Source organism: Lagenorhynchus albirostris, chromosome 10, assembly GCF_949774975.1.
Source record: "Lagenorhynchus albirostris chromosome 10, mLagAlb1.1, whole genome shotgun sequence".
Classification (NCBI taxonomy): domain Eukaryota; kingdom Metazoa; phylum Chordata; class Mammalia; order Artiodactyla; family Delphinidae; genus Lagenorhynchus; species Lagenorhynchus albirostris.
The window spans coordinates 100357147-100384877 of NC_083104.1; the positions used below are offsets into that span (position 1 = coordinate 100357147).

Below are 27731 nucleotides of genomic sequence, written 5' to 3' on the forward strand. Positions count from 1 at the left end.
CCAGCAGTCTTAAATCACACCACGTTTACATTGCCTGCGTGTCCCTGAAGGGATTTGAGACTGAGATCGTGAAGCCTGGCTTTTACCATCCGAGTATTTTGTTAACCCTCTTCTGGTTTTGTTGCTGTTGTTGTTGCTTGATCACTTGTCTGTTTTAAAGAGAACCCATCCTTCCATCATCTCTAACGGGAGGCTTTCCTGGTGCTATGAGAGCATCACTGCTTACATATTCAATATGACGTTACTTTATTCTTGGTGACAACACAAAGGCAAATACCTGTATTGTCCTGTGGGTGTGAGCAGCTCTAACGCTCTAAAGCCTGTGACGATGATGACTTGCTATTTGCAAGTCCAGTGAATACGTTTCTGCCTTGATTTAGAGTGACACAGGGGAGAGCAGTCCTACATAGCATACGTGCTCCTCCCATCCTTCGAAGAGTGATGCAAATTCGTTCCTGGCTCTTTGATTATTTTGGTGTGTGTATTAGCTAGGATTAAGTTTGGTTGCAAGGGATTAAAATAACAAAAACAACCGTGTTTTAAACTGGACACCTGTTTATTTTGCTCTCACTTTAAGTGTCTAATTAGGTGGTCCAGGTCTGGAATAGGAGCCACAGGAGCTCAGGCTCTTTCTAATTCGCTGCTTCTTTCACCATCTTTAAGGCTTCCACATTGTGATTCACGAGACTGCTTTAACTCCAGCCATCATGTTCACATTCCATCCAGCAAGAAGGAAACTAGAGCAAGAAAGGGCACATTCCACCTTTAAGGACTCACACAAAAAATTTCACACACATCTCCATTTATTTCTCGTGGTCCAGGATTCAGTCTCCTGGCTGTAACCAGCTACTAGATAAGTTGGGAAATAGGATTCTTCAGATAAAAATTGAAGGTTCAATCACTGCAGAAGAAAGGGAAAATGGGCATTGAGAGATAGATAGGAATCTCTATTTCAATATATATAACAGAATCATTGTTTCTATACCTTCACTTTTCATCTCTTGTGCAACAAACGCAAAAATATTTTTTTCCCAGGAAAAAATACGTATGTCCAAACATACTCAACACATCTGCAGTGAAAGCTGAAAAGTCCTAGTTTCCAGATGTATTATTTATTTTGATAATATCTATGTTTATAGTAAATAATAAATCTTTGCTATGCATTTTCTAAACGCTAAGGTATTTTATATTGAGTGCCTAGGGCCATTTTTCTTTACTGGATTAATCTAATATCCGACGGATTTACCTGTTGAAATTTTCCATGAAAATGAGTTTAAGTGCTGCAAATAAGCAATTGAGAGGGAAAAAAAAAAAAGAAAGATGCACCAGCACACGAGCTTCACTTACAGAATTTAGTTAGGAGCTCGCAGCCCACTGGACACAGCCCTGAGCCACGTCAAGGGGCGTTTCCGAAAGCAAAGGGAAATGGGACAAATAAAAACGGTGGAGCTGCCTGCGGAAGCAGGGAGGTGGCTACAATGTTATGTACCATCGTCAAAGAGCTAGTCAAGAAACCTGAAGGAAGGACATTTCTGCTGCAAGATACAAACTGGCAGCCCAACCGTGAGCCAAAGCATCTACTGACAGATGGTGAGAGCAGAGGGGCATTCGCGCAGTGTGATGCCTGGGGAGCACTGCTGTGGGTGCTGGGAAAACAGGTGACCTCGCTCTTGCTTGGGACCCGCAGGACTGTCGGATGTTGGCTTGGGCAACAGAGGACCCCACCTGCAGGCTTCCCCTTTGCCCCCAGCAGAGGTATCGGGGCCTGTGGCTGCATCCATCCAACAGGAATCCGCACTACTCCTCTCTGTCTGGAGACGTGGGAGCTTCTGCGGAGAGCATTCGACTGTCCTTTCCCATGAGGCCAAGGGGAGAACCGTGACCCTTAGTCCTTGACGCCACCCGAGCAGCCCTGGCATCTCTGCAGTGAGACAAGCCATAGCTTTCGCCCTATGAGTAGCAATGCAGCCCAAGAATTGGGCTTTACTCAGGGGCAATCAAACTGAGGGATTATAGAGTAAACAGAACATAGAAGGGGCTCTGAGAACTCAGAACAAAAAGAAAGGGGCACCGGAAACCCACCAGCCAAGCGGATTGAGGATATAGGCCCACATTCGCCAAATAGGAACAGAAAACAGAATGAAGGGAAGGATGACATCAGGACAAAACCCTATAGTCTCTAAAACAGAAATGAGAGGCGGAATATACAGACCATGGCCAGACCATGCATAAAAATAGAGCCCTGACCCACAGCCAGCAGCAAGCAATAAGGAAACCAACCCCTTATCTACAGTAACCAGCCCAGGAAGCCAGTGGCTGGGAGTCAGACGCGCAGGGAGCCTGACTGCTATCTTGGGTAGCAATCCGGAAAGCCAAGCAAGGACTTCTGTGACGATCAGCTCCAAATGCTCAAGACTCTAAGGCAGCTTCTCTCATTTTTGCCCCTCTTCCAGCTTAGGGCTAAACAGAGAAAACAAGCACGCATTCCTAACACATCACCTAGGATGCTGTGCCTCTGGCTGACTGTCCACAGCCCCCCATGCCAGCAGCCCCCATCAGGGCGCACCGGGAGCCTCCCTTTATTCTGCTCTACAGCTGTCTCACTCCGCTGTCTGCCTTTGAGTCTCTGCCGGAACACAAGTGACGGTGGCTGACTCCTTCGCTATGGCAAGCTCAGAGTAAATGGCCTTCTCCTGTTCTCGTTTGGTCGGTCTTCATTTATTTCCACAGAAACTATGAACCCTGCAAAACTAACCTCATCCGCTCTCCAAGCAAACTCCCCATACATCGTCACCTTTCTTATCATTCATTAGCACCTTTAGCTTCCTCTCCTGGAAAGCCTTCCCGTCTCTTCTCCACCCATCCATAACATGCCCTTTTCTCAAAACCCTGCCACCTCCAAGACGCTACCCCAGACTAGAGGCGACTTTGGTCCCACTTTACGCTCATCAGCTTCTGAAAGCCCTGGGCATTCCCCATCTCCGGAGTGCATCTGGGGACTTGGATTATTTGGTTCTATACTATTGGTTGTCTTACTCTCTGATTTGAATGTGTTTGAATGTCCTTCCTACACATTCATTAAAGGGTCTTTTACAGCAACGCTGCTCAAAGTAGGTCCACAGATAGCAGCAGAAGCCACTTGGAACTTTTGAGAAATGCAAACTGATTGGACCCTGCCCCACACCTGTCTAATCAGAGGCTCTCTGGGCAACTCCTGCACACTGCAGTTTGAGAGGCACTGCCCTACACCTTCTGGCGCTGTTCTTAGGTCATCGGAAGTGTTCAATGAATACTTGCAGAACTGAATTGATTGCTTCCTTCTGAATGAGCCAAAGCTTCAGCTAGAAGCACTGCCTTTTGTCTTCAAGGACGGAACAAATGCGGCTGAACAATACCCCCTTGCCCTGAGAACACGCCGTAAAACACACATTCAGAGGCATCTCCTCCCCACACATCCTGCCTTCACACACTTGAGAGACTTCAAGAAGCAGAGGCTTTTATGGTCTGTGATGAGTGAGTTAAATACTAGCAAATTCGGACTTAACAGTAGTGCCCAGGCTGCCCAGCAGATGGGAGGTGCTTGCAGAAGAAAGGAGGCTAATGACCGTGGAGGGGGCGGGTCCTCACCAGAGGCTGGGCCAAAAGCCAGACACTCAAGGGAATGAAGACTCATAACCTTCGAGCTGTCACCACCAGAGAGGGGGGATATCTCCCAGACAAGCCCAAGGTCCCCTCTCCCCAGGATGCTGTCAGGAAACTGGCATTAGTGCCATAAAGGCAAAACTGCCCAAAATGAAGTCTTTCTTGCCAAACACAGCTGCTTACGCAAAATCTGGACTCTGTAAGCAGTTGAAACCATTGGAGAAGTCAAGGCTGTGAAATTCTCTTTCAGGGCAACCTTGCGGGAGGGCTGCACAGAGTATTGCAGCCACAGTCACCGTTAGAAGAAAATTAGCTGCACAGGCAGATCCTTGTTATGCCTCTATTGGCTTCACTTTAAGGAAAGAAGGCCAGATGACCAAGGGTTTTTTTTTTGTTTTTTTTTTCTTATTTTTCAGAAAGCATATGAAGTTGGTAAGGAAAAGGACATCCAAAATTAGAGAAAGAGATCGTAGCACTGGTCTTGCGTGTAGACCCTTGGCACTCAGCGACTCCTTAAACCCTTTCTTTTTTACATCACGGTGTTTTCTGAATGGTCCATGGGGTGCTTTGGTAATGGGGGCAGCAAAGAGGGTCCAGGGACAGGCTGTGAGAGCCACTAGCTGCATGAAAGGACCCAGACACCATCTGATGCAAAATCAGAGCTGTGCTCATGGAAGAGGTCCCTTGGGTCCAACAGACTTCAGGCCTGCCCACATTAGCTTGCTTCCTTCCCAGAGCAGACGTCATGTGAAACACGCCATGCCTCTGCTGCACAGCTTTCGTGCTCTTCTTAAGAATCACACTGAAGTCATTGAACAGAATCTGACGTTTGTTATTGGCAATATTCTGTACGTTATGCTACCGATGTGAAAAACTGATCTAAACAAGGCGACTATATTAATAGCCCAATAATTCCTTCAGCTCCCCTCTGAAGGAAAAACATTAAAATTCCGCACAAAGATGTAAGGCAGCCTGCAGACAAGAAGGCTGGTAAATACATCAGAGCTGCCTGAAATGTGAGTCTTATCCTGGAACCATCTCAGCAATTAGCCACGCCAGTACAGAATAAAGAGCTAAAAGCCAGTGATGGGTCCCCTGGGCCCTGGAGAGATTTCATAAAAAATTAATGCCGGGTAAAACAGAAATCATCGAAACTGCAGCTGGCGAACACGTGCGGTGCTCTTGGACCGCCAAGGCCCCGCAGCAAAGAGCATTTTCCACTATCATTTGTTAGACCGGAACATTCTTCTGTCATACTTCCTGCCTGTGCTGAAAGGCATTTTCAGGTTAGACATGAAGAGATGGGAAGTGAGGTTGGAATGAGGATAGGAGGTTGGCCGGCGCACTCAGAATAACCGGTTGCTCTAACTTGCTCTGGGTAACCAGGGGATGCAGGAGATGAGCAGGAATAGCAAAATTCCATGAGGCCGAGCCATGGGAAGGTTCTCTCGATGGTGGGAGTAGCAGGGCTGAAGGGTCCAGGACTCGGGATAAACGTTGCTCTTTCCCTTCACTGGTGAGCTTAGGGGCTGACTGTGAGCCCTTGAGGGAAAAGACAATCTCTCTCTTGCTCCCCAAGGAATCCCCTGCAGCACCTAGCAGAATCCCTCGCCCATATGGAGGTCCAATAAGAAGAACACCGGCGGGCTTCCCTGGTGGCGCAGTGGTTGAGAGTCCGCCTGCCAATGCAGGGGACGTGGGTTCGTGCCCCGGTCCCAGAAGATCCCACATGCCGCAGAGCGGCTGGGCCCGTGAGCCATGGCCGCTGAGCCTGCACGTCCGGAGCCTGTGCGGATGGCCTCCACCAGGTACGGTTTGGCCACATCCCTTGCCGTCTCCTACTCAGTATGCTTAAAAAGCCCTGAGCAGGTGCCTGTTTGCCTGTCACCACTCAGAGGATGGATGGAGGCAACTGGCATCTTCCAGGAGCCCCACTCTAGAGGGACCTTAGAACATGTAGGGTTGAAGGGAAATTTTGAGTCAGGGAGAGATGATGGCTTGGTGAGAGTGTATTTTAGCTGAGACATTGAATTTGATTTCTGCAACAAACTTCAGTTCAAGTCTACACACAATAAATGCTGGAGAGGGTGTGGAGAAGAAGGAACCCTCTTGCACTCTTGGTGGGAGTGTAAATTGATGCGGCCACTGTGTGAACCTCAGTTCGAGTCCCAGATGTGTAACTGACTGGCTGTATGAACAAGTCCCTTTGCGTCTTCAGGCCTCAGTTTCCTTATTTGTGAACAGAGATGCTGCAGAGGGCTGTTTAGAGAATTAAATGGCCATCATGAAAGAGCTTCACGTGGTATAAGTTACCAGGCAGCCACGAGGTATTAATAGGGCACGATAGATCACAACTGGGTTTTCTATAATCAATCCCAATTTAAGGAGTAATAGAGGATACAACTGCCTTTTTCAATGAAAGTATTTTGAAGCCAAATATTAAAAATCAAAATAAAATGCTTCTGATTTCTGTATCTTTCTAGGCTGTTCAGCCCTATGACACCCGTTATACACATACATAAATATGTATATATGCTTTATGTATACATAGAGTATACATTTTATATATTTGTAAGTATACATACATATATAACACAGAATTCCTGCATAGTAAAATAATTGTATCCGTATGAAAATTAAAATAAATGTAGTGCTAATAAATTATTTATATAATTTATTATATATAGAGAGAGAGAGAAAGAGAGAGAGAGAGAACTTAGCACTATGGGAAATTAAATTGGTACTCTCATGGGACTAGAGACTAAAAGAAGCCATGCCATGTTAGTCTCAAGATGATTTAATTAACTTGGTTGTGTTCATCTATGACATACTTAAGTTTTCTTTTCCTGTAGCCCTATATCCCTCTCAAAAGGAAATCTTGCCTGAAGTTTCCAAGTGTATATGGTTGAAATCAGTGAAAGTGCAGAGAGAAGAGGTTGGTAGCAGTGACTCAGGCGCTGAATAGATTCACCAACGTTCATGGACACCAAGTGTTTCTGGTGGATCACGCCCATGTGGTACAGCTAGTATTTCAGATGCTACTTGAACAATTCCTAGTTACCTTTGTGATAGGAAAAATGCACCAAAAAGAAACACATTCACAGGAAGGACGCTGGTACAGTCGTCTGCAATCCTCACTGCAGAAACTGCTGAGTGAGCATCGAAGAAACGAGAACTTGTTCCATTCCTCAGTTGTATCTTGGTGCCCACACGTGCGGTTATGCAACGGTCTTTGGCTCACTTTAGAAATTCATAGAGCTTATCCAGAAGTTCTGCTGCTGCGATGACCCTGCAGAACAACAAGTCCTCTCCATTTCCGGCCTGACCTCACTGGAAGCTCTTCCTCCTGTTTCCAAGTTTAGTTTGTCTCTGCTCTGCTCCGCTTTAGAAGAGTCCTGCCGGCCTGGTTCTAGCACTTCGGCTGGCCAGCAAGAAGATGTTGTGTGACATCGTCGACATCTACAACAGGCAGCAGCAGGGCCCTTGGACAAGTGAGTGCCGTAAACTGGGGCACCGCGTTGGAGCTGGCATCCTCAGACCTCATTAGAGGAGTTTGGTGAGATGCCCAGGCAGGTCTGCCCTTTGACCTGCTCGGATGCGGGCTTCCAAAGACAGCGGGCAACCACACAAAAGCTGGTCCATTCGCTTGTCATACTTCATCTAAAATCCTTCTCTGACCCACTCCCCTGACAGCTTCCTTGGGTTGCCAGGGTTTTCATTTGCTTCGTTAGAAAGACACCCGTACATATTCTCACATACACAACTGCAACCGGCCAGTTATAAATGGAATCCCCCATTGACAAGAGTGAATTGCAGATATAACTCCTGAAGACCTACTGGACTGAGAAGTAACAGCACTGCCGCTGATTCCCCCACACACCAAAGCATCCTAAATTATCAGCAAGTTAACTGTTCTCTTCCCTGATAATGAGGAAGTAAAGGTAATACCAACTTTTACAAAAAGTTAAAATACTCATGCGTGAGGTTGTTTAGTTCACACCTGCTGTTACCGGCAATATTCAGTGTTAGCGCTGTGCTGGGGTTGCACACGGTGTTTTGGATGTGTCCTCTTCTTTGATCTTCAGAACCTGTGAGGTAGACACGCTCACGACTGCCGCTCTACAGGTGAGGGAACTGAGGTGCAGAGACATCAAGTAATTGGCCCAAGGTCACACAGGTAGCAGGTGAGGAAGCCTAGATTCTAACGTCAGTTGTCATATTACCCTTGGGACCTGCAGAGTTCCTATTGGACTGGAGCCCACACCTGCACACACATGTGTGCACACGAACGTGCACACATGCACACACACAGGTAGCTGGCATTCTGGCAATTCTAACGAAGCAAGCCTTGTTTGCAGTGCGCCCCCGTTATCTGGTGCTAGATTTGGTTTTCAACCTCTGCTGTCCTTTCAATGAACACCTTTGTTATAAATTTGTGGAATTACTGTTAAGTTTAACTTCTGTTGATCATTATGTTCGTGTGCATTGCTATGTTACCATTTTATTTGCTGTTTTTTCACAATGCTTTATTAGCACTGAATGCTTTTTAGCCCAAAAAGCAAGATAAGTGGGAAAGGTAGATGTGGGATCTCTTATGTGCTTCTGTGGTCATGGAGTCTGTGCACCACCAGAGTAAGGAATGGAATTGAACAAACCGAGCAGGCTTTGCCCTGTATCTGGGCTGGTGGAGCTGCTTATAGCTTCCTAAGCCCTCTCCACTCTTGATATCTTTAAGTCATCAACATTTGACCATAAGATCTCCTGCCTTCAAACCTGGAAGACTTCATCTGTAAGAGATCCAGTTCTAGTTGACTTTTCTCATATTTTATATAGTCTTTTAAATTTAAGAAGTCTTGGAGTGTCTTTAAACCAGTCCAGTCAGAACTCTGGAGGCGCTAGGAAGCCAGTGCAGGGCTGAAGCATCTTCTGGGTGGTTCTGCAGTCCTCCCGTTGCCCCTGGACACACACTCACATCACACACTCACACAGACAGGCACACACTCACATACAGGCACATTTTCACAAATACCCTTACGCACACAAACACACACACACTCGGATCAGTTGTTCGCTGGGTGTAGAGTTTCAGTTTTGCAAGATGAAGACATTCTGTAGATTGGTTGCACAACAATGTGATATACTGGCCACCACTGAATTGTACGCTGAAAAATAGTTAAGATGGTAAATTTTACGTTACGTGTATTTCGCCACAATTACAAATAACAATAGTAATAAAGACAGAGATGTTCACGCGAGTGATAAGCACACAAGTGCATTAGCTCACTCTCACGCCTAAGGAGGAGACAGCTTTCCTCCGCGTGTCCTCCTGGAGGGCGCAGCCACGGGGAGACAGCCCTGCAATCCACTGCTCCCCGGGATGGTAGATTAAGGGTGACGCAAAGCGCTGGCCGGAGGGAACCACGCCCAGGAAAGCTGAAGCAGGAGAAGCTTCTGCCCTCTAGAGCTGTCACTGGCGCACTGACGCGGATTCCATCTCTCCTAAAAGAAGACGCAAAGGAGCGCTGTCAGAGGAAGGGTCCTTTCTCAGAAGCCAAGCTCTGTTGTGGCAGTGGCTGGGATGGTGCTTTGTAAATTCCTTCTTGGGGCTTCAAATACCGTGGTCAGACGTTGTGAAGGCTCCCCTGAGGCTCTGAGAAAGGTGTGAAGGGAGACAGAGGGCCACTCCCTCTCCAACTGCTCACAGCTGTGGCTACAGTGAGATTGTAAACTTCTCGCTCAGCCTGAATCTCATCCTCCCCCCAGCCCCACCTCCTTCCGGAGTGGAAAGTTTTCCCCCAACTCCTAAGGCTCAGGGGCACTGGAGGAAAAAGCCTCCCCCAAGACAGGGAGAGGTTGAGAGGTTTGGCATCTTTGAAGGCTCATTGTTATTTATATCCACTCGCCTCCCTCTGCCACAGCATCTATAACCATCAAAATCCAGATCCTGTTGCAGCTGGAAAAAACCAGTAGGGTCCAGACGTGACTGAGATTTTTGTTTGTTTGTTTGGGATGTGAAGTTTTGCATGTAAATCAAATAGAGTCTGCTGGAAAAGTCATCCCCTGAGCAAATAGTCCGCGTCCCGGGTATTGCCAAGTAGGAGAAAGATGGTAGTTTATTTGGAGAGAAGAGTGTCCATATCATATAAGTGAGAACGCAGAATCAAAGAGTCAAATTAAGGGAACTTGGAATCCCTCCACCCCGCACCTCCTGTTTACCTACAACTCCCAAAGGCTGCTACATGTTTCTGACAGGAGCCAGGATCCCTAGGTGATGTGTTCAGGCCTTCCTGCCCTGCCCCTGGAGGAGACAACGAGGTACAAATTGGAGCTTTCTTCAAGGTTTATCAACAGGATGTTGGGATCGTGACCCCTTTGGTTGCAGAGAAATGGGAAGAGGTGTCAGGGCTTATGCACCGAGAGGATGCACGTCTCCCCAGAGGTCCCATCTCGAGCCCGTGAGGCCAGGGGACGTGGCGGGAAGAGCTCCATTTTCCCAGTGACTTTCCCACTGGAGTTTCCTCTCTCCAGGCCATGGTTGTGGCCCTACAGCAATGCTGGGAAGGGAGCGAGAGGCACTGGCCGTACTGGGATGAAAGGTCCACGGCTTGATGTGCCAATCCTGGAACTGTTTGCTCTGAGGCCACCTTGTCTCTGCTCCAATCTGCCTGGGTGGGCGTGAGGAGGCTGTGAAGAAAGGCGTCCCCGCCGGAGCCCTGCCCACCCTCCTTAGAGAGGCCTGCTCGCGAGGGGGCCTCCGATTTCAGGAGACGTCCCACCACTGCTCGACCTAGAGGCATGGCTCGAGGTGCCTACGTTGTACAGTCGGGGTGGTTTATGTCGAGCGCCTGCTTCCTCCTGGGAGCCTGCAGACTCGTCCGTGCCAGGCAGAGGGGGCCTCTGTGAGCAGCTCCAATAAAACTCCTGGGCTCTGGGTCTCTGATGGTCTCCCTGCTGACGCCATTTCACACGTGTCGTCACAGTGTGTAGCTGGGAGCCAAGCGTGGGCTGTGCGACTCCCGCGGGTGAGGACCGTTGTGACTTTGTACCCGGCTTCCTTTGGCCTCTGCCCCATGTGCTTTTTCCCTTTGCTGATTTTGCTTTGTACCTTCTTGCTGTCCTAAATCATAGCGGTGCGGATGACAGGCTGGCGGGTCCACCTTGTGATTCATTGAACCTCGGGTGGTCTTGGGGCCCTTCCCCCCATCACAGGCGTGGTGACGCCATCTCTGCAGGTTGTGTTTCCCTGACCCCTTCGTTGACTGACTGTAACTGCGGCAAATGGGAGACAGTGGAGGGAGTGAGGACGGAGAAGAAAGAAACGAGCTAGAGGGGTCCTTCCTCCTACGGGAGCCCAGACAGTGTTTCTGGGAAAGGGTGGAGCTCTGGCGGTTCCAGTCTCGGCCACACAACCCCAGCCCGCGTGCCGTGATGATGCCACGTCCTCCCTGCTCTTGCTGCCTCGTCTGCCCCTACTTGTCACCTTGTCTTTTCCATCACCTGTGTAACCAATCTTCTGCGTTAAATTCCCTCTTTTAAAAATACCTCAAGTCATTTTTGTTTTCCTAGCTGAACACCAGCTGCTACATTCCTTAAATACATACCCTGTGCCACCTCCATGCCAAGCAAATGATGTTCAGAGACAAGACACCTTGGACCTGAGTCTATGCACCCAGCTGCCCCTGCAGAGGTCACATTTTCTCGCCCAGCAAAGGCTCACCATAGGGTCAGAAAACTCTGTGCTGATTTCTAAGACCCAGGACTGTGGGCAAAGGGTCTGTAATGTGAGTGGGCTTCAACCACCCATGCTACGGCTTGGTCCCCTCGGACACTCTCTTACTGACACTATTTGTTGGGCAAGAGAAAGCCGTTGTGTGCTTGACTCTCCTCGGCTGGTGGTTTGGTAGAGTTAGAAAGTTAATCAGCACGTATGCATGTTCACGCGATAATCAGTGAGTCTCAGGCCAAAAGTGTCACTGTGGTAGTGGTTTTGAGGGTAGCAAGCCTGTCCCAAAGGCACAACACAGCCAGGAATCCCAGGGGGACCTGGCAACTGTGTAACCTGATCTGGAGGGTGTAGGGCTGACCACGTGGGCAAGGGTAGCTAGGAATCCAGGACACTCCTGGTCCAGGATTTTAGGGAAGATTATATATCTCATCTTAGACATGATGAGCTGCAAGTTACCATTGGGACATGCCAAGTGAAGATGGCTGGTAGGCAGTTAGAGAGGGTAGTCTGAAGCTCTGGAAAGATTATGACTAAAGACCTAGATGTGGGAGAAGCCAGGGTGGAAACTGAAATCATGGTGGTTGCTGAAATTATCAAGGGAGCCTGGTAGCATATGGAGGAACTCCAGAGAGCGCATCTCTCAGAGGCCCGGGGGAAAGACCTTCAAGGCGAGGGTGGGCAACAGAGTTCAGCGCCTCCAAAGGTTAAGTAGATGGGAACTGGATCCTGTCCTTTGGATCTAGCCATGGATGACCCTGAACTACAGTTTCCGTAGAATGATGGGGGCAGAAACTTGCAACGAAGAGGGGAGAGAAGGAACGATAGCTGGGGGATGTGGGTTGAGCAAGGGTTTCTTAAAATACTAAAGAGACTTGAAGTTGAATACATGCTGATGGGAGGGAACTGCTAGAGACAGGAAGCCTGAAGGTACAGGAGGGAGTGTGGAGAAGCCGCACAGCAAGGCCCTGAAGAAGGTGACAGGGAACAAGGCAAAGGGGGGACACAGCACACTTGGCCATGGACAAGGTGGGAACCTTTCTACTGTAGTAATAAGAAGAAACAGGGAAAAGATGGGTAAGTTTGCAGGCGAGTGCATAGATTTGGTAGCAAAAAACTGAGAGAATTCTTAAACAGTGGCATCGTTTTTTTCCCTAGTAAATTAGATCAAGTGACAGGGTCAGAAATACGGAGACAGTAAAGAAGGTTAGAGATAGCCACGACTGGAAATAGGAGTCTATAGAGATATGAAGACTCAGAGGAAAAGAAAGTATGGAAAACTTTAGAAGGAAATTTTTCTTTTCTTTTTCTTCTATTATTTGAAAAGAAACCAAAATGGTTTTCAGGAAAAAAAAAAAGTCATTTTCTAATTTTTGTAACACTCTTAAAGGTATTTACTCATCTTCCCTCCTGCTGGGCATCCCCCCACCCCCACCCCGGGCAGGAAATCTTGTGGTTAGATGGTGGCGAGGCTCTGTGGATGGTTCAGGAATGTAGCCCATGCCCCTCAGCTTTATTTACCCAACAAGGACAGGTTCCCTGCTGTGCATGGTCACAGCTGTCCGTTACTTGTCTGTAGGAGGGCAGACCCTCCCTCCTGCCAAGCCGCACCAGCCGCCCTCGGAATCCTGGAGGGCGAAAACGTTCCCTTGTGCAGGAAGACCCCTCCTTCCCAGCCTTCTGACCAAAGTGGGAGAGGGGAAGGGGGCGGAGTCTGCCGGGCACTGTAGGGCACTCTGCCCGGGGCTCCCAGCCACCAGGTTGGAAACTGGGAGAAAGGGGGGCCGGGGGGGGCGGTCATGCCGGAATAACAGCAGCATGGCTGGGTGACCAGCAAGTCCCAGAGACGCTGCTGCTTCGCCAGCCTTCGAGAAGGGGGAGGAGAAAACGCTGCGGGATGGGGGGAGGAAGCGGGGGGGGGGGTCCTTAGGAAGTTATTTAAGAGCTAAGTTTCCTGTCGTTTAGCCTGTGTCCTTTGGAGGGAGTACTCCAGAGACGCCCAGAGCCAGCCTGCGCTGGGACACGTCGGGAGGGGACCGCAGGTAAGCAGCCGCCCCTTCTGCCGGGGCATCTCGCAGCCCTGCGTCCACCTCCTGCCCCTGGGTTTCCGGGCCGATCCGTCAGTTGGTGCCCGGAGTGCGGGGGAGCGGGTATCGGGAGCAGCCCCAGCGGTCCAGTTCCGTTTCGCCCCTTACTCCGCATCTACCCAGCCCCACTTCCGAGCAGGCCTTCTCTCAGGCATCCCACGAAGCTTCCCTAAAGGCGCTGCTGCCTGAAAAGGGCCACCAAGGGGCACCTGGGGTGCCCCCCCAAAGGACAGCCCCACCCCTGTCTTCAGGGGAGCGGACTATGGAGAGAGGATGTAGAGGTTGCAGAGGGGGGCAGGCAGGGCCAGGTAAGAACACCTGCTTGGCTGGCACTGCGAGTGGTCCAGCTCCGCTCTCCATCGCTGGCACCCCATCCCCCCAGCCGCAGGCAGCCGAACTGGAGCACCTGCCCCAGCCCAGACCTGACAAGAAGGGGGCGCTTCTGCCCACCTGCGCTCACCCAGCCTGGCCTGCACCCGGGCAGCACCTGGGGCGCCCCAGTCTCTGCTTTAATGGTTCTCTCTCCCAGCGGGCCACCGCACTGCTCTGTCCAAACATTCCCCTCCGCTAGCAGCCCTGCAGCCCACCCCAGCCACTCCCCACCAGAGGAAGGCTTTTTCCTGCCTTCTCTCTATCCTTAACCCTTCTCTCTCCCCTCCCCCCACCCCTTAACCCGCCAGAGCCTGTAAATCTGGCCGCAGGTATTTCTGGATACCCACCCAGACTTTACACTTCCAAACGCTACTGTCTGCTTCCAAGCCCCAGTGCCTTAGCAAGGGGCCCCAGCTGTGCTCCATTTTTGCTCCACGCATTTCTGGGACAGTCTCCTCCCCTCGCCTCTGTAAGGGCTACTTCTCATCTTCTGAGGGTGCGGAGAACAGCCGAAGAAACAGAGTCGTGACTGGGTAATCCAGGTGATCAAGGGGAAAGCTTCACTGGGGCCAGAAACAAGGTCTCCCTTCATCTGGTCTGTTGGTCAACAAGACCCCGACGGGGAGGTGTGGTGATTAAACGGGTTGTTTGTCCACACAACCTCCAAAGGAAGGGGAAGCAGGCGTGGAGCAAGGGCAGTGTTAGCTGACCCAGTAAGTTTAGCGAGCGGGCTATTTACAGCCCTATTTAATATTGCAGTGGCCTCTGCCTCACCTACCCCAAATCTCCCCTCCCTTGTCCCGCCTCCTGTGGTCCTGACTCCAAGGCAGCGACCACCTTCTCACACCCTACCGAGCGAGTTCACTTAAGAATCTTGGTGGGCTCATCCGTACCCCGCCTAGACTGGAAGCTTTCAATTCAAGCATCCTCCTGTTTTGTTTTCCGATGTACCCCAAGTGCCCAGAACGCATGGGGGGGGCTCGATAAATATTGGCTGAATTAACTTGCAGACGTGAATGCTTGAGAGGATGTCACTGATCTGGACATGGGTGTATGAGTTTATTCTTAGAGTGACGTAAGCCTCATAAGTCTATATAAAATGGGCAGAGGTACCTGCATAGGATAGCAAACGTTTCTTTCAAGAGATTGCCTTTAGGGGAAATGAGAAAAAGACCCTGCTTTCCAAAATCTTTTACGTTTTTCATTTCTTCAAATAAGCCCTCTTTCTTCTGCTTTCCATATGTTTTGACAAACACGAAATCTCCCCGAGATCCTTGGGGAACTGTACTCCATCATTAGACTCATCCTTCCTGCCACATCTCAGGGTTCATTTATGCGAAACTCAAAATGTGTTGCTCTAGAGTCATCACAGACAGATGTGTCTCCCTGTTTTTGAGTCCTTATCACAAATGCAACTGGCTTCACCTTCCTTTCCGTGCCTCCTTTTCTCCCCCCAAGGAGCCTGTGAGGCTGAGAATGTCGGAGTCCTCGGGGGCCACCTTTGGAGGCAGGAGAGCCATCCCCCCCAACACCTCCAACGCATCAGAGAATGATCCCCCCACCATGGAGCTTCATGGGCTGGTGCCCCGGGGCTTCAACCTGCAAGGTACAGTCACCTCCTGGGCCGCCACGGCCGGCCTTCCCTGCGGGTGCTGGCTCGGCACCCTCTGTCTCCACCGAGCTCCCACAAAAACTGGTCCACTACCAGTCTCTGGTTTTAAAGAAAGGGCCTCCCAAACCCTCTTTTGAGTGATAAAAGCACCAAAGGCCAGGATCCTTGTCCCAGTTCTGCCACTTAATGGCTTTGTAATCTCAAGGAAGTCACCTCTGCAAAACAAGGGCATTAGCTGAGTCCTCTTCCAGCCCCACTGTTTTATTTTTAAGAATGTTCTCTAGCTGGAAGTTTCCACTTCCAAAACACTGTGGCTTTTGTGATCGTCTAGCTCACACCTCCTTCCTGCCCCGTCCCCGCATACATCGCTGTGAGTCTCAGAGCTGGTGAGAGATGCTGGACCCTGACGGTAATGGAGATGGAAGCCCTCTGCTTCTCTCCAGAGCAGGCTGGGGGGCAGGTGAGGCGAGCTGCTTCCCCTGCTCTTGTCTCCGCCCATCCGGAGGGACCTGCTCTGGGAGCAGCCGCCAGCCGCTGACCTCCACTCAGCCCTGTCAGCTGTGACGGGACCCAGTTACCAGCAGTGGCTTGGTGACACAGACACCGCTCCCTTGGGCCATGGCAGGGACATTCAGACTCACGTCCCTGAACGGCATCCCGCGGGGAGCACATTTTGTCAGTTGCACACATGCACCCAAACCCACTTTTGCTCCTGAGGGGCTCTGTGTGCTTTCACTGGGGGGTAAACACCCACTTGTAGGGGTAGGTGCCCACGATCACCCTGTGGTGTGTGGTTAATCTGCCTCGTCCGAAAGAGACCAGAGGTTGAAAGCAAAGGGAAAGGACAATGTTGATTACGAACAAACCCAGAAAGTCAGAGAACAGCCTGGGTCTGGTGGGCAAGTTTGATTGTGTTAGTATCATGTCTGGATGGTGTGATATCCAATTGTGAAGACAGAGAGATATGCAGTACCACCCGTGGGGTACCATCCAAACTGGGAGCAGGGGGCTCACGGAACTTAAGGGCATCTTCGGTTGAGTCGAGGGACCAAGACAAGGTGTGAACTTGGAGTTCCGAGCTCTGTCCCTACTAGCTGCTGCACTCTCTAAAACGCCACCATTAGAACCACAGAAATGAGTTTTAAAGGACTTGCTAGTCAACTCATCTGAATCCCTATGTTGTAGGCTGGGAAATGGAAACCAATGTAAGCACTTGGTGTTCACTCCTTCACTTCTCAGTCTAGGAGTCTTCCTCCCTCCCTTCCTTCCTCCCTTCCTTCCTTCTTTCTTTTTAAATGCAAATAAAATTGGAAAGTGTACAGATGTCAAATTACCAAGCAAGTTATCTTGGTGTATTCAGTTTTCTAGCAAAATTCCCCTCTAGCAGAGAAGACTCTGGGACCCAGGAGAGGGGGGCAAAGTGCTGGAAGAAGTGGGGGGGAGCAGAAAGAGAAAGGGGCACAGGAGAAATGGGAGGCACCACTGAGGCAGTGAGGTGTAGCAAAGTGTCCCCTGGTCCAGGACTCAAAAGACCCGGGGTCCTGTCCCACATCTGCCATTTGCTCACCCTGGGACCCCCAGAAAGTCATGTAAATGTTCTGAGCCTCAGTTTCCCCATCAGCAAAATGGGAGCAATACCTACTCCGCAGTTGCCGTGAGGATCAAATGACCAGTGGCTGTGAGAACACCCAATCAATGCATGCTCATTGATTCAGAATGTGCAGTTTATCATACCTCTGCAAGGTCAGGAACCCACCCAAGGGAACCTTGATTCTAAGGGGGATATGTGCGAGCCTGCAGCCCCCATAGAATTAAAATGAACCAAAATGTTGCCAGTAAGAAAACTGCCAAAGAACTTGAGCAGGTAGGACACTTTTTAAAAATCTGGGATACTGGTTTTTTGGTTACTTATTTTTTGGAGGCAGAGGTGGGGAGTTAGTTTGAACTGAATTATTTTGAAAGATCAGTCATTATTTGGCAGGCATATGTGTCCACAATCCAAGTGACATTCTGGGGTACTTAATACAGGCCCTGGCATAGGAATGTGTGTCCAGTGAAAAATCAATCCCTTGAGAAATTAATGACTCATCAGCCCTAGAGTCATTGTAACCTTATTATTATTAACAGGTTCCAGGTTTCTTAAACACGCATCATTTTCGTAGTTCTCATACAGATGAGCTAAGTGCTACATGCTCTGAAGATAGGACCTCTGAACCCAGGAAGTATAGCAGTAAGGCCCCGATGACTAGAACAGAAGAAAAAGAACACTGTCTTGATCAAGGAGGTCCGCTTCCCAGTTATCCTTCACATTTCAAATCTCTGTTTAATTGTACTAAAAGTGGGTGTCCTGGGACTAAGTCTTTCAAGTTGTCCCCAAGTCCCTGCTAAGACCTAATCACGTGGGTTTAAGTGCTATCTTCTTGCAGTTTCCTCAGTGGCCACTAGTGGAGGGCTTGTACCTCCGTGATCTTGCCTGAGGATGACTGCCTCCAGGATAACAAAGCCCTAAGACAAACTCCACATTTGTTACATGGAAGCTTTCCAAAGTGTCCCGTTAGCATGCTACTCTTGTGAAATTGACTGAGAAGGGCAGAGAGGCAAGAGAGGGAAAATGCCAGATTTTTCGCTTTGAACAGTCTTGTGGCAATCAATGTATATAATATATATTGAGCGTGTGTAATACCTTTAATTCACAACTTCAGTGACTATTTGGTTAAGAATTATTTTTGCCTGTATTTCAAAATGTACAAACGTACATAAGGTCCCTCCCATGTGGCAGCATGAGATTTAAGAAACATTGAGATATTTGAGGTGACGGTGGAACCCCGGAGATGGGACCAGCCAGTCCATGGAGGTGTTTGATGTCCTCCTGTGTTTTTAGGGATCCTTAATGCCCCCTTTGAACTCAATTGTAGCCAAGAAAAATATCTGAAAATCCCCTCAGATTGTTTGGATTTGCATCCATCTCTAATGTTTTGCTTGCTCATTTGGTGTTTCTGAAAATCTCTCTAGAGCCTTCCTGGTCTGGAAGGTTATTTTAGCAGGAGATGTTCTGGAAGATAACCTTATATTCTTGGGCTGGTTTGACTCTGTGTTATTAACAGTAGGTGATCAATTTGCAGTAGTAACTGTAATACTCATTTGGCAGGTCTAATGCAATTTGAATTCAAACTGGAAAGCAAGCTAGATCTATTAAAAAAACCAAATGCAAGTGGGATCTAGTATTTTTCAGGGTAATGGGGTCTGTGCCTTTCTGATCGTCTCCTCCCTCCCACGACTCCACGTCAGAACGAAATCAACTAACTGACTAGTTAGTCATCCATCTCGCCTTTGTGCAGAGTAAACCTCTCTGGATTCGAGGTTATTGAAAGAATAAAAAAGGCCTTCAATGTATGATTAAGAAACGATGTTGTATAGAACCAGTTCACACTTTCCACTTGATTTGTGGGAAAATGTTTAATGATTGTGTCGGGAACGATACCGATCTTTCTCTGGGGACACAAAAATGAACAAGTCAATACCTGGCCTCAAGCCACTGTCCACCTAGTAGATGAAACAAACAAAGAAAAGGAATGACCAGTGGTGTCAGTGGAGTGGGAAAGAAGACGAGGAAGGTTTCGTAAATACAGGACACCTGAGTTAGGTCTTAGACGATAGGTAGGCGTGCCCCGGGCAGACAAGTGCCTGGAAGGGCATTTCTAGCAGAGAGCACAGTGTATGTTAAGTAGTGAGGACAAGAGAGGGGAGATGAGCCTGAGAAAAGTAAGCAGGGATCACATCCTAACAGGCCTTGAAGACCTTACCTTTCCTCCTGCAGATACAGGGGACTTGCAAAGGATTCTAAATAGCAAATGACAGAATCAGAATTATGTTTATAAAAATAATAGTGAGGAGAAAATGGAGAGAAGGAGACACATTTGGAGGCTGTTGAGATACTTCCGGCTAGAGGAGAACTAGACCAATAGAGAAATAGAAATATAGAGGGATTTTAGTCCCTGGAGAAGGTGTTAGACTCATTTCTCTCTTTCTAGCTTCCGCTGAGCATTTCTTATACAGAGTACAGGATATTTTAATAGCAACAGTTGAAAACAATAAGCTGTTTAAGAAAATGTTTTTAATGATTCAAATTAATGAAAGTTTAAAATTCTGGGTGTCCAAAAGGAATATGAGAAAGGAAACTTCACCCTGTTGTTTTCACAATAAACAGACCTACCTCCTCATGGACAGTATTTACATCTATAGTTCGGTAATAATGTTACCAAAGATTGCATGGAGATCTCCGTTCACTAGGGAATTCCTAGGATATGAACCTAAACATTTAACTTATTTAAAGGTTCCATCTGTGACAGGTATAATCATTCTCTGAAGAATATCTTTACCAGCTAAGGTGAAAATAATCCACTTTTAATTCACTTTTTTCATATTAGGGGAAGGGTAGGAAGACAGGGAGGCAGCTGGCTCATGAGGAGAGATTTTTTCTTTAGCAATCCATTTTCTGATGTTTTGGAATTAAGCTAAATTGCGTTAGGTAGACTTTTGAAAGCTGTCACTTTGAAAGAGCAAGCTGGCAAGTTTCCATCTACAATATCGCTCTCAAAACCAAAAAAAAAAAAAAAAAGGTAGCTTAGCAATGAGCTGCTCTGTTCTGTTCTGCGAGGAACTGGGCTTGGACAGGGAGAAGCAAATTCCTTTCCTGTTTGTAGCGAATGGAGCCTAGGTGATGAGAAGGCTCTTTCAACCTAAACTACGTCTTGTTAAGCCAATAAACGAAGCAAAAATCAATATTCCAGCTTAATAAATGTTTACTGAGTGCCTGCTACATGGGAAGGAGCAATGGACAAGAAAAAGAACTGTGATATATTTTTTTTTAATTTTTATTTTATTTATTTATTTATTTATGGCTGTATTGGGTCTTCGTTTCTGTGCGAGGGCTTTCTCTAGTTGCGGCGAGCGGGGGCCCCTCTTCATCGCGGTGCGCGGGCCTCTCACTATCGCGGCCTCTCTTCTTGCGGAGCACAGGCTCCAGACGCGCAGGCTCAGTAATTGTGGCTCACGGGCCTAGTTGCTCTGCGGCATGTGGGATCTTCCCAGACCAGGGCTCGAACCCGTGTCCCCTGCATTGGCAGGCGGATTCTCAACCACTGCGCCACCAGGGAAGCCCGAACTGTGATATTTTTATGCCTATGATCATATCTTATGACACCATCTGTATAGAGTCCTTAAGATTATCAGGTATTATAAGAACCAAATACCTGACTTGATCTGTGGGTGACTCTCCATGAACAATGGACGAAAAGGTATTTATTCAGTGGTGTTGGGGACCTCACCTCATCCCCCAAGACTTGGGGTAACCCTTAGTAACTCCACAGACCTATTGGGAGATTACATTGGAGAGAGGGCAACGTGGCTGCCATTTTCTTCTCCGTCCAAACAATAACGCCCCTGCCTATCCTATTACCCTTCTGTATGTCTTACACATTTGGCTACAGTCTAGAACATTGTTTCTTTAAACTTGCCACCTCTCAGTGTAGCTTTTAATCTTCCATAGCTTAATCAAGTTTTATTCTTTTTTTAAATTAATTTTTATTGAAGTATAGTTGCTTTACAATGTTGTGTTAGCTTCGGCTGTACAGCAAAATTAATCAGCTATACATATATTATATATATATATATATATATATATATATATATATCCCCTCTCTTTTGGATTTCCTTCCTATTTAGGTCACCACAGTGCATTAGGTAGAGTTTCCTGTGCTATTTACTAGGTTCTCATTAGTTATCTATTTTATACATAATATTGATAGTGTGTATCTGTCAATCCCAATCTCCCAATTCCTCCCACCCTCAAGTTTTATTTTTTAAATGAAATGTTTCTCTTAGATTAAATTATTTTAATATGAATTTTTAAGAGCTTATTTAGGAAATTTTTACTTATCATCGACTTAGCTTCTCCCTATGTAGGGTACCACTGTGATTTCCTATGATTTTTTTCTTTCTTCCTGAAGGCATTGACTTAGCGTGATACTGCACTAGAAAAGGTAAAGGGCACTTAGAAGAGATAACATTTTAAAAAATTCCATGTTTTGAATTAAACGTTGTCAAATGCACAGTAATGTATACTACATTATTTTAAAACAAACTCTTAATATATATTAATATATATTTAGTATATATATATTTGTCCTCACCATGAAAAATCTGGTTGGGGTGGCAAAAAAGTTCGTTCGGATTTTTCCCTAAGATGTTTCCCAATATAAACCCAATATAAAAACTATGGGGCTTCCCTGGTGGCGCAGTGGTTGAGAGTCCACCTGCCGATGCAGGGGACACGGGTTCGTGCCCCGATCCGGGAGGATCCCACATGCCGCGGAGCGGCTGAGCCCGTGAGCCGTGGCTGCTAAGCCTGCGCGTCCGGAGCCTGTGCTCCGCAGCGGGAGAGGCCACAGCGGTGAGAGGCCCGCGTAATGATCGGGGCGTTGGGGCGGGGAGGGGGCTTAGGTTTTATATACTCAAAGGAATTCAGTAGCACTTTTGCTTACCCTTTGTTATAAGTGGTCTAAGTGAACTGTGAAATTTTCATTTTATTCCAATCTGAAACAAAACTGCTGGTCTGGAGGCTTTGTGTTATAAGACTCCATACACTATCTTCAACAGTATATAAACACAGTCCTGAAACTGGCATCTTTTGAGAATGAAATTGTCTGGTAAATGTCATTTAAAGGACTTGTATGGTTAATACTGTGATAAATGGAATAACCTATTTTAAAATGACTAACTAACTCCTAGCTCCAAATTTTCAGATATTATTAAATGCGTTTAAAGTGAAAAGTGGCATATTTGCTCTGGCATCTTTGCACATTGCCCCAGGCTCAGTAACAAGGTGATTAAGACATGGTCTGGTCCTCAAGGGGCTTACAGTCTCCCTAGATAAAATCAGTTATATTAAGATAATGCTAAGTGACTAATGATAATAGACTTTTTTTTTAAAAGAAAAATGTATTCTGGCAATTGAGAGGAGAAAATGACTCCATCCACCTGTAGATATTCAGGAAGAGCAAAGCAGGCCTGTCTGCTGAGAAGACAGGCAATGTAGCATTTTCTTATTTAATCCCACCACTTTGCAGATGAGGAAATTGAGGCACAAGTTGATGTAACTTGTCCAAAGTCCCAAAGATAGTAAGTGTCAAAATTGGAATCTGGGTCCGGGTAGTCTGCCTCCAGAATCCATACTCTTACCCACTATGCTATCCTACTTCTGGCAATAACAATATAATAATAATAATTTTGAGAATCTGCTAGGTGCCAGCTACCACGCTAAAGCATTTTACATACATTTTTTTTCCATGTAATGCTTACACCAACCCTTTGAGGTATTTCATTGCCTTTCTAAAAATAAGAAAACTAGACTCAGAGAGATTAAATAACTTTTCTGAGGTTGCACAATTAGTAAACAGTGAAGCATCTCCCAAAACATATTCTGAAAAATCCTCCACAAAAAAATAGTTCCCATGGTCGTTTAACTTTGGAAAGCATTGCACCTGTAGGAGGTTTGCAGTGTACGTCAGCGTGTGACAGTCTGCCATAAAGTCTGCAAGAATCCTGATTAACTTTGGTCAAACCAGCACTTCCCAAACTTGTTTAACTATGGAACTCTTATTCTTCCAATTCCCATCTATACACCCTGCACGACACCACCACAAGGACAGACTGATTTTTTCTTGTTGTTTTTGGATGCGCTGTGAATCTTGTGGGATCTTAGTTCGCCGACCAAGGCCAAGGATTGAACCCGGGCCCTCGCAGGGAGAGCCCAGAGTCCTAACCACTGGACTGCCAGGGAATTCCCAGGATGGACTGACTTAACCAGACTCACTAGACATTAACCAGATTTGCTAGACTGGAGCGTGGAACTGGAAAGCCAGGGTTTTCATTTGCAGCGAGAACTGGAACCAATGAGAACCAGATGCCAAAGAAAGACTTGACTCTCTCCAGCTTTATCTTTCTGTGTGGGCAGACCTGCTGGGGCAGCCAAGACATAGAGCTAATATGCTGGTTTTTAGGGGCACGTCATCACAGGGGTGGGGTGGGAAGAGCTGAGGCAGACCCTGTCACTGCGCCAGGACCAGGGCATTCACTCCCTACAGGCAGACTGGACACTCCCCAACCCTCACCTGGAATTCCAGCACTGCCCCCGCCCAATCCGTTTTCCCCTCTGTCACTGGAAGAAGCAGTTTACGTTTGCACAGGCACAAATCTAACCATGTCCGTTTGCTCTTTCAGATTCTTCACTGGATCCCTAATGCAATTAGAGTCCACGTTCCTTAACACAGTCTGCAAGGCCTGCAGGAGCAGCTCCTGCCTTCCCTTCCACTGTGGTCCCACTGCTACCCTGGCCAACCAGTCACCTTTCAGCTTTTAAAGTAAACCACGCACTCTCTCTCCTCAGTCTTCACTCATCCTCCCTTCTTCCCCACCTCTCTTTTTACCTGGAAAACTTGCTCAGCTTCCTGACCCCTGCTTATACCTCACTTCCTCCAGAAAGCTTCCTTAATCGCCCCCCCAATCTGGGTTAGGGGCTCCTAGCCAGAAACCCTCCCCTACTCAGACTCCTATACTTCCTTTGTCAGGGTGTTCATGACACTATATCATAATTACCTTTTCACTCTTCAGTATCTACCACTGTGCATTTACTTAAGTTGCATTTATTTGGTGGTACCCTAATCAACATCTATATCCATGTCTTGAATGGCAACATAAAATAGCACACTTATGAAATTCCTGGAGGACAGGAAATTAGGGAGGATGTTAATATAGTGAATATATACTTAGGGTCTAAAGTTATCTTAAGAATTCAGAGCAATTAACCAAATACAACAGGACGAAATTTAATGTGAATACATGTAAGGCCTTAAAACTGAGCTAAAAAGAAAAAAACAGTTGCATTGATAGAAATGGCTGAATAACAACATGAGAAAATGACTTATAGGGGTCTGGACTGAGTTTTAATCCACTACTGGTAGAAGTGACATCAGAATGTATTTTTAAGCATTTTGCTTCATCAGATGCTTAATGTAAATCAACAATAAGAGTATCCAGGGCTTCCCTGGTGGCGCAGTGGTTGAGAGTCCGCCTGCCGATGCAGGGGACGCGGGTTCGTGCCCCGGTCCGGGAAGATCCCACGTGCCGCGGAGCGGCTGGGCCTGTGAGCCATGGCCGCTGAGTCTGCGCGTCCGGAGCCTGTGCTCCGCAACGGGAGAGGCCACAACAGTGAGAGGCCCGCGTACCGCAAAAAAAAAAAAAAAAAAAGAGTATTCAAAACACTAATGGTATCTTGGATTGAAATCATAGAAATATACTATTTAGTTTGAAAGATTCAGTGGTCTCATTGGTTTTCATTGGAAAAACCATAACCAGAGTAATGTACTTAATTCTAGGAAAAACGCTATAAGAGAGAAATACGTAAAATGGAATATGTATATTTCAGAACACAGTAATGGGTAGAAGGTCTGGAAATAATTTCTTAAAGAACAGTTGAAGATGTGGAGAATGTTTTACTCAGAGAAACCCTAACAATAGTCTTCATATACCACAAGAGTGCCAGATGAAATGAATAGAACTTATTCTATATTTACGCAGAAGTTGGAACCAGGATCTGTGGTTAGAAAAATTACAGGGAAAAAGATGTCAGTTCATCTTATAAGGATTTTTCAGATAATTGGGTGGTTTAAAAATGGCCTGTTTGCTTTATAAGATAGTGGGCTCCCAGTTCAGATGGAGGCTAAAAGCCTAAGTATTAGGATTTTCATGGAGATGTTTCGTGCAATACATAGCAGGTCTACCAGATGGTCCAGAAAGTACCTTTGCCCTCCGAGATTCTGTGACAGTGCAGTATCAGTATATTCCTTCCATTGGTGCTGATGAATGGAGAGCTGATTAAACCCTTTTCTGAGGAGTTAGGTTTTTAGACATTTTTAAAAAATAAAACAAAATTATTAAAAGTCATGGTGCTAAGAAAGAGGGCCAGATGAGTTGATTACTAAGGCTCTTCTCAGTTGGGACGTTTATGATTCTCCAACTCTTTCTGAAGCTGGTTTAGCACTGGGGAGTGTGACCTTAATAAGACCAGAGAACTTAGGAGGAAGGCAGCTTGGAAGAGAGAGCTATAGAAATAAACCTCTTCACCTCACAGCATAATGGAAGGAAACTGCCCTTCAGGGGACCATGTACTACAGGGTTCTGAGATGAAGCAAAAATAAAATTGCATCTTGCACTTTCTGTTGGCTACAATGTTGCCGTCAGGATAGTCCATTGAGCACCATGTAAGAAGTGGCACCATGGCAGTTCATAGTCAGCAAGCTCGAAGGAAGCCTCTGGTCCCACTATGCACCAGGCATAGAGTCAGACCCATTGCGCTGTTAGGTCATTGAATCTTTGTAGAAATTCTCAAGATATTAGTATCTTCATTTTAAAGGTGAGAAAACTCAGCTTCTGAGAGGCAACATCCCTTGCCTAAGTAATTATGAGACCTGAGATTCAAACTCAGGATTACCTGGACTTTGAATTCATCAAGGGTGTTGCAGGGACTCCTAGACTTTAGACCTATAGAGTACCTTAATGAACCCAACTTCTCCATTTTGCCTATGAGAAAAAATGAGGCCAGAGAGCACCAGGGGTCCTGCACAGGATTCCTGTGTAAAAGCAGAGGAAATCACTGAGCCCTTTCAGGGTGAAGCCCCAGCTCTCTATGTACACTGAGTTCACAGCCATGAGGACAAACCATGCAACAGTCAAGGTCAGGAAAAGGGAGGGAAGGCAAGAGGCCAGTGCACACCCGCCACCTCACCCAGCATTCTCTCTCCAGTGCCCCTTTAGAACTCCAAATGCATACACAGAAATCTGTCTTTAGACTAGATCTTCTAAACTGTAGACGGGTAGTTACAGTTACCTTCACATTCAGTGATTATTTGCAGAGGGAATGGGAAAAAAGCAAGGGAGATCTAACTTTTATCCAGCGCTATCGTGTCTCAGGTAAATATATAACTGACACTTACACTCCCGATTCCAAAAATCAGAGGAAAAGCCTGTAGATTTCGGCGTCACACCAGGGTTTGCTTCCAGATTGGCTGTTTAGTAGCCAGGGAAATTGAGTCTTGTTTCAGCCTGTGCAAAGTGGAAACAATCCTACCTACCTCATAGGAATGCTGGTATCCTTCCTCCATGCCTGTTCCCTCTGTTTCCTGCCTTTGAAGGACAAGATCTACTTTTAGAATTAAAGAAGGGGGCTGTGGGTTGACCTTTCCTGAAGTAAGAGGAGAATTTTGGACTGATGATCAACTTTGTCCTTAGAACATCCCTTGCAGGCTTTGTCAGATTTGATTCCTCCCTTTTTAAAGCTGAGAAAATTGAAGTGGCATCCCCTGCTTATCCCAACGTGTGGAGGCTGTAGTCATCGTGGGAAGCACCTGACATAACGTAAACCAACGTGAGACTCGGAAGTGAAGCCTTGAACTCAGGTGCTAGTTCCTCTGTATCTAGACCTATTGATAGGCATTATCAACACAGCTTTATTATCCCAAAGTGAGTGCCGTGTGGTCTGAGATGAGATCAGAAGGGGAAAATGCTTTTAAAAAAATCTCCTTTGAAAACAAGGCTGTCACAAGAGACTGGCTCCCAAATCTACCAGCCCCCTGTATAGCGTTTTATCTAATAAACCTTACTACCTTGCGTCTTCAGGAAAATAGTCTTGTTTTTCGAGTTTGTGTTTAAACCAAAGTTACTCAATGGTTTCTCTTGATTGTTTTCTTTGTGTATAGACTACCTTAATGTTACGGGTGTTCACCTGTTCAAGGAGAGATGGGACAGCAACAAAGTGGATCACCACACCGACAAATACAGCAACAACAAGCTGATTGTACGTAGAGGACAGTCTTTCTACATCCAGATCGACTTCAATCGTCCCTATAACCCTAGAAGGGACCTCTTCAGGGTGGAATATGTCATTGGTGAGTGCCTTGTGCAAGCCCTATTCATGACAGTCATGATACCATGGGTCATAATGGAGGAAGGGTAAGGTATAGTTGTGTTATTTCCTGGAATCATGCTTTAACAGTTGGCTGGAGCTGGGATTACATCCAACCCCTGGACCACTCTATGCTCTAAGATGGGTCTGATATAATGCCGAACATCGACATATCATTTGCCTAATCAGGCAAAAATCTGGTATAAATAAAAATGAATACAATTGGCATAAAATGTTAATGTGTACGTAGAGAAAAGCATACAGGGCTGATATATG

General features: G+C 46.9%; 1 protein-coding gene across 1 annotated transcript in view; it reads left to right on the forward strand.

Annotated features, from left to right (window-relative positions):
• Positions 1–7531: 7531 nt before the first annotated feature.
• F13A1 (coagulation factor XIII A chain) overlaps positions 7532–27731 on the forward strand; it is a 145473-nt gene continuing 125273 nt past the window's right edge. The window contains exons 1-4 of the mRNA XM_060164287.1: positions 7532–7583; positions 13331–13407; positions 15283–15430; positions 27250–27438. Of these exons, the coding sequence (XP_060020270.1) occupies positions 15301–15430; positions 27250–27438 (319 nt within the window). The 5' untranslated portion in view covers positions 7532–7583; positions 13331–13407; positions 15283–15300. The remainder of the gene's footprint in view (positions 7584–13330; positions 13408–15282; positions 15431–27249; positions 27439–27731) is intronic.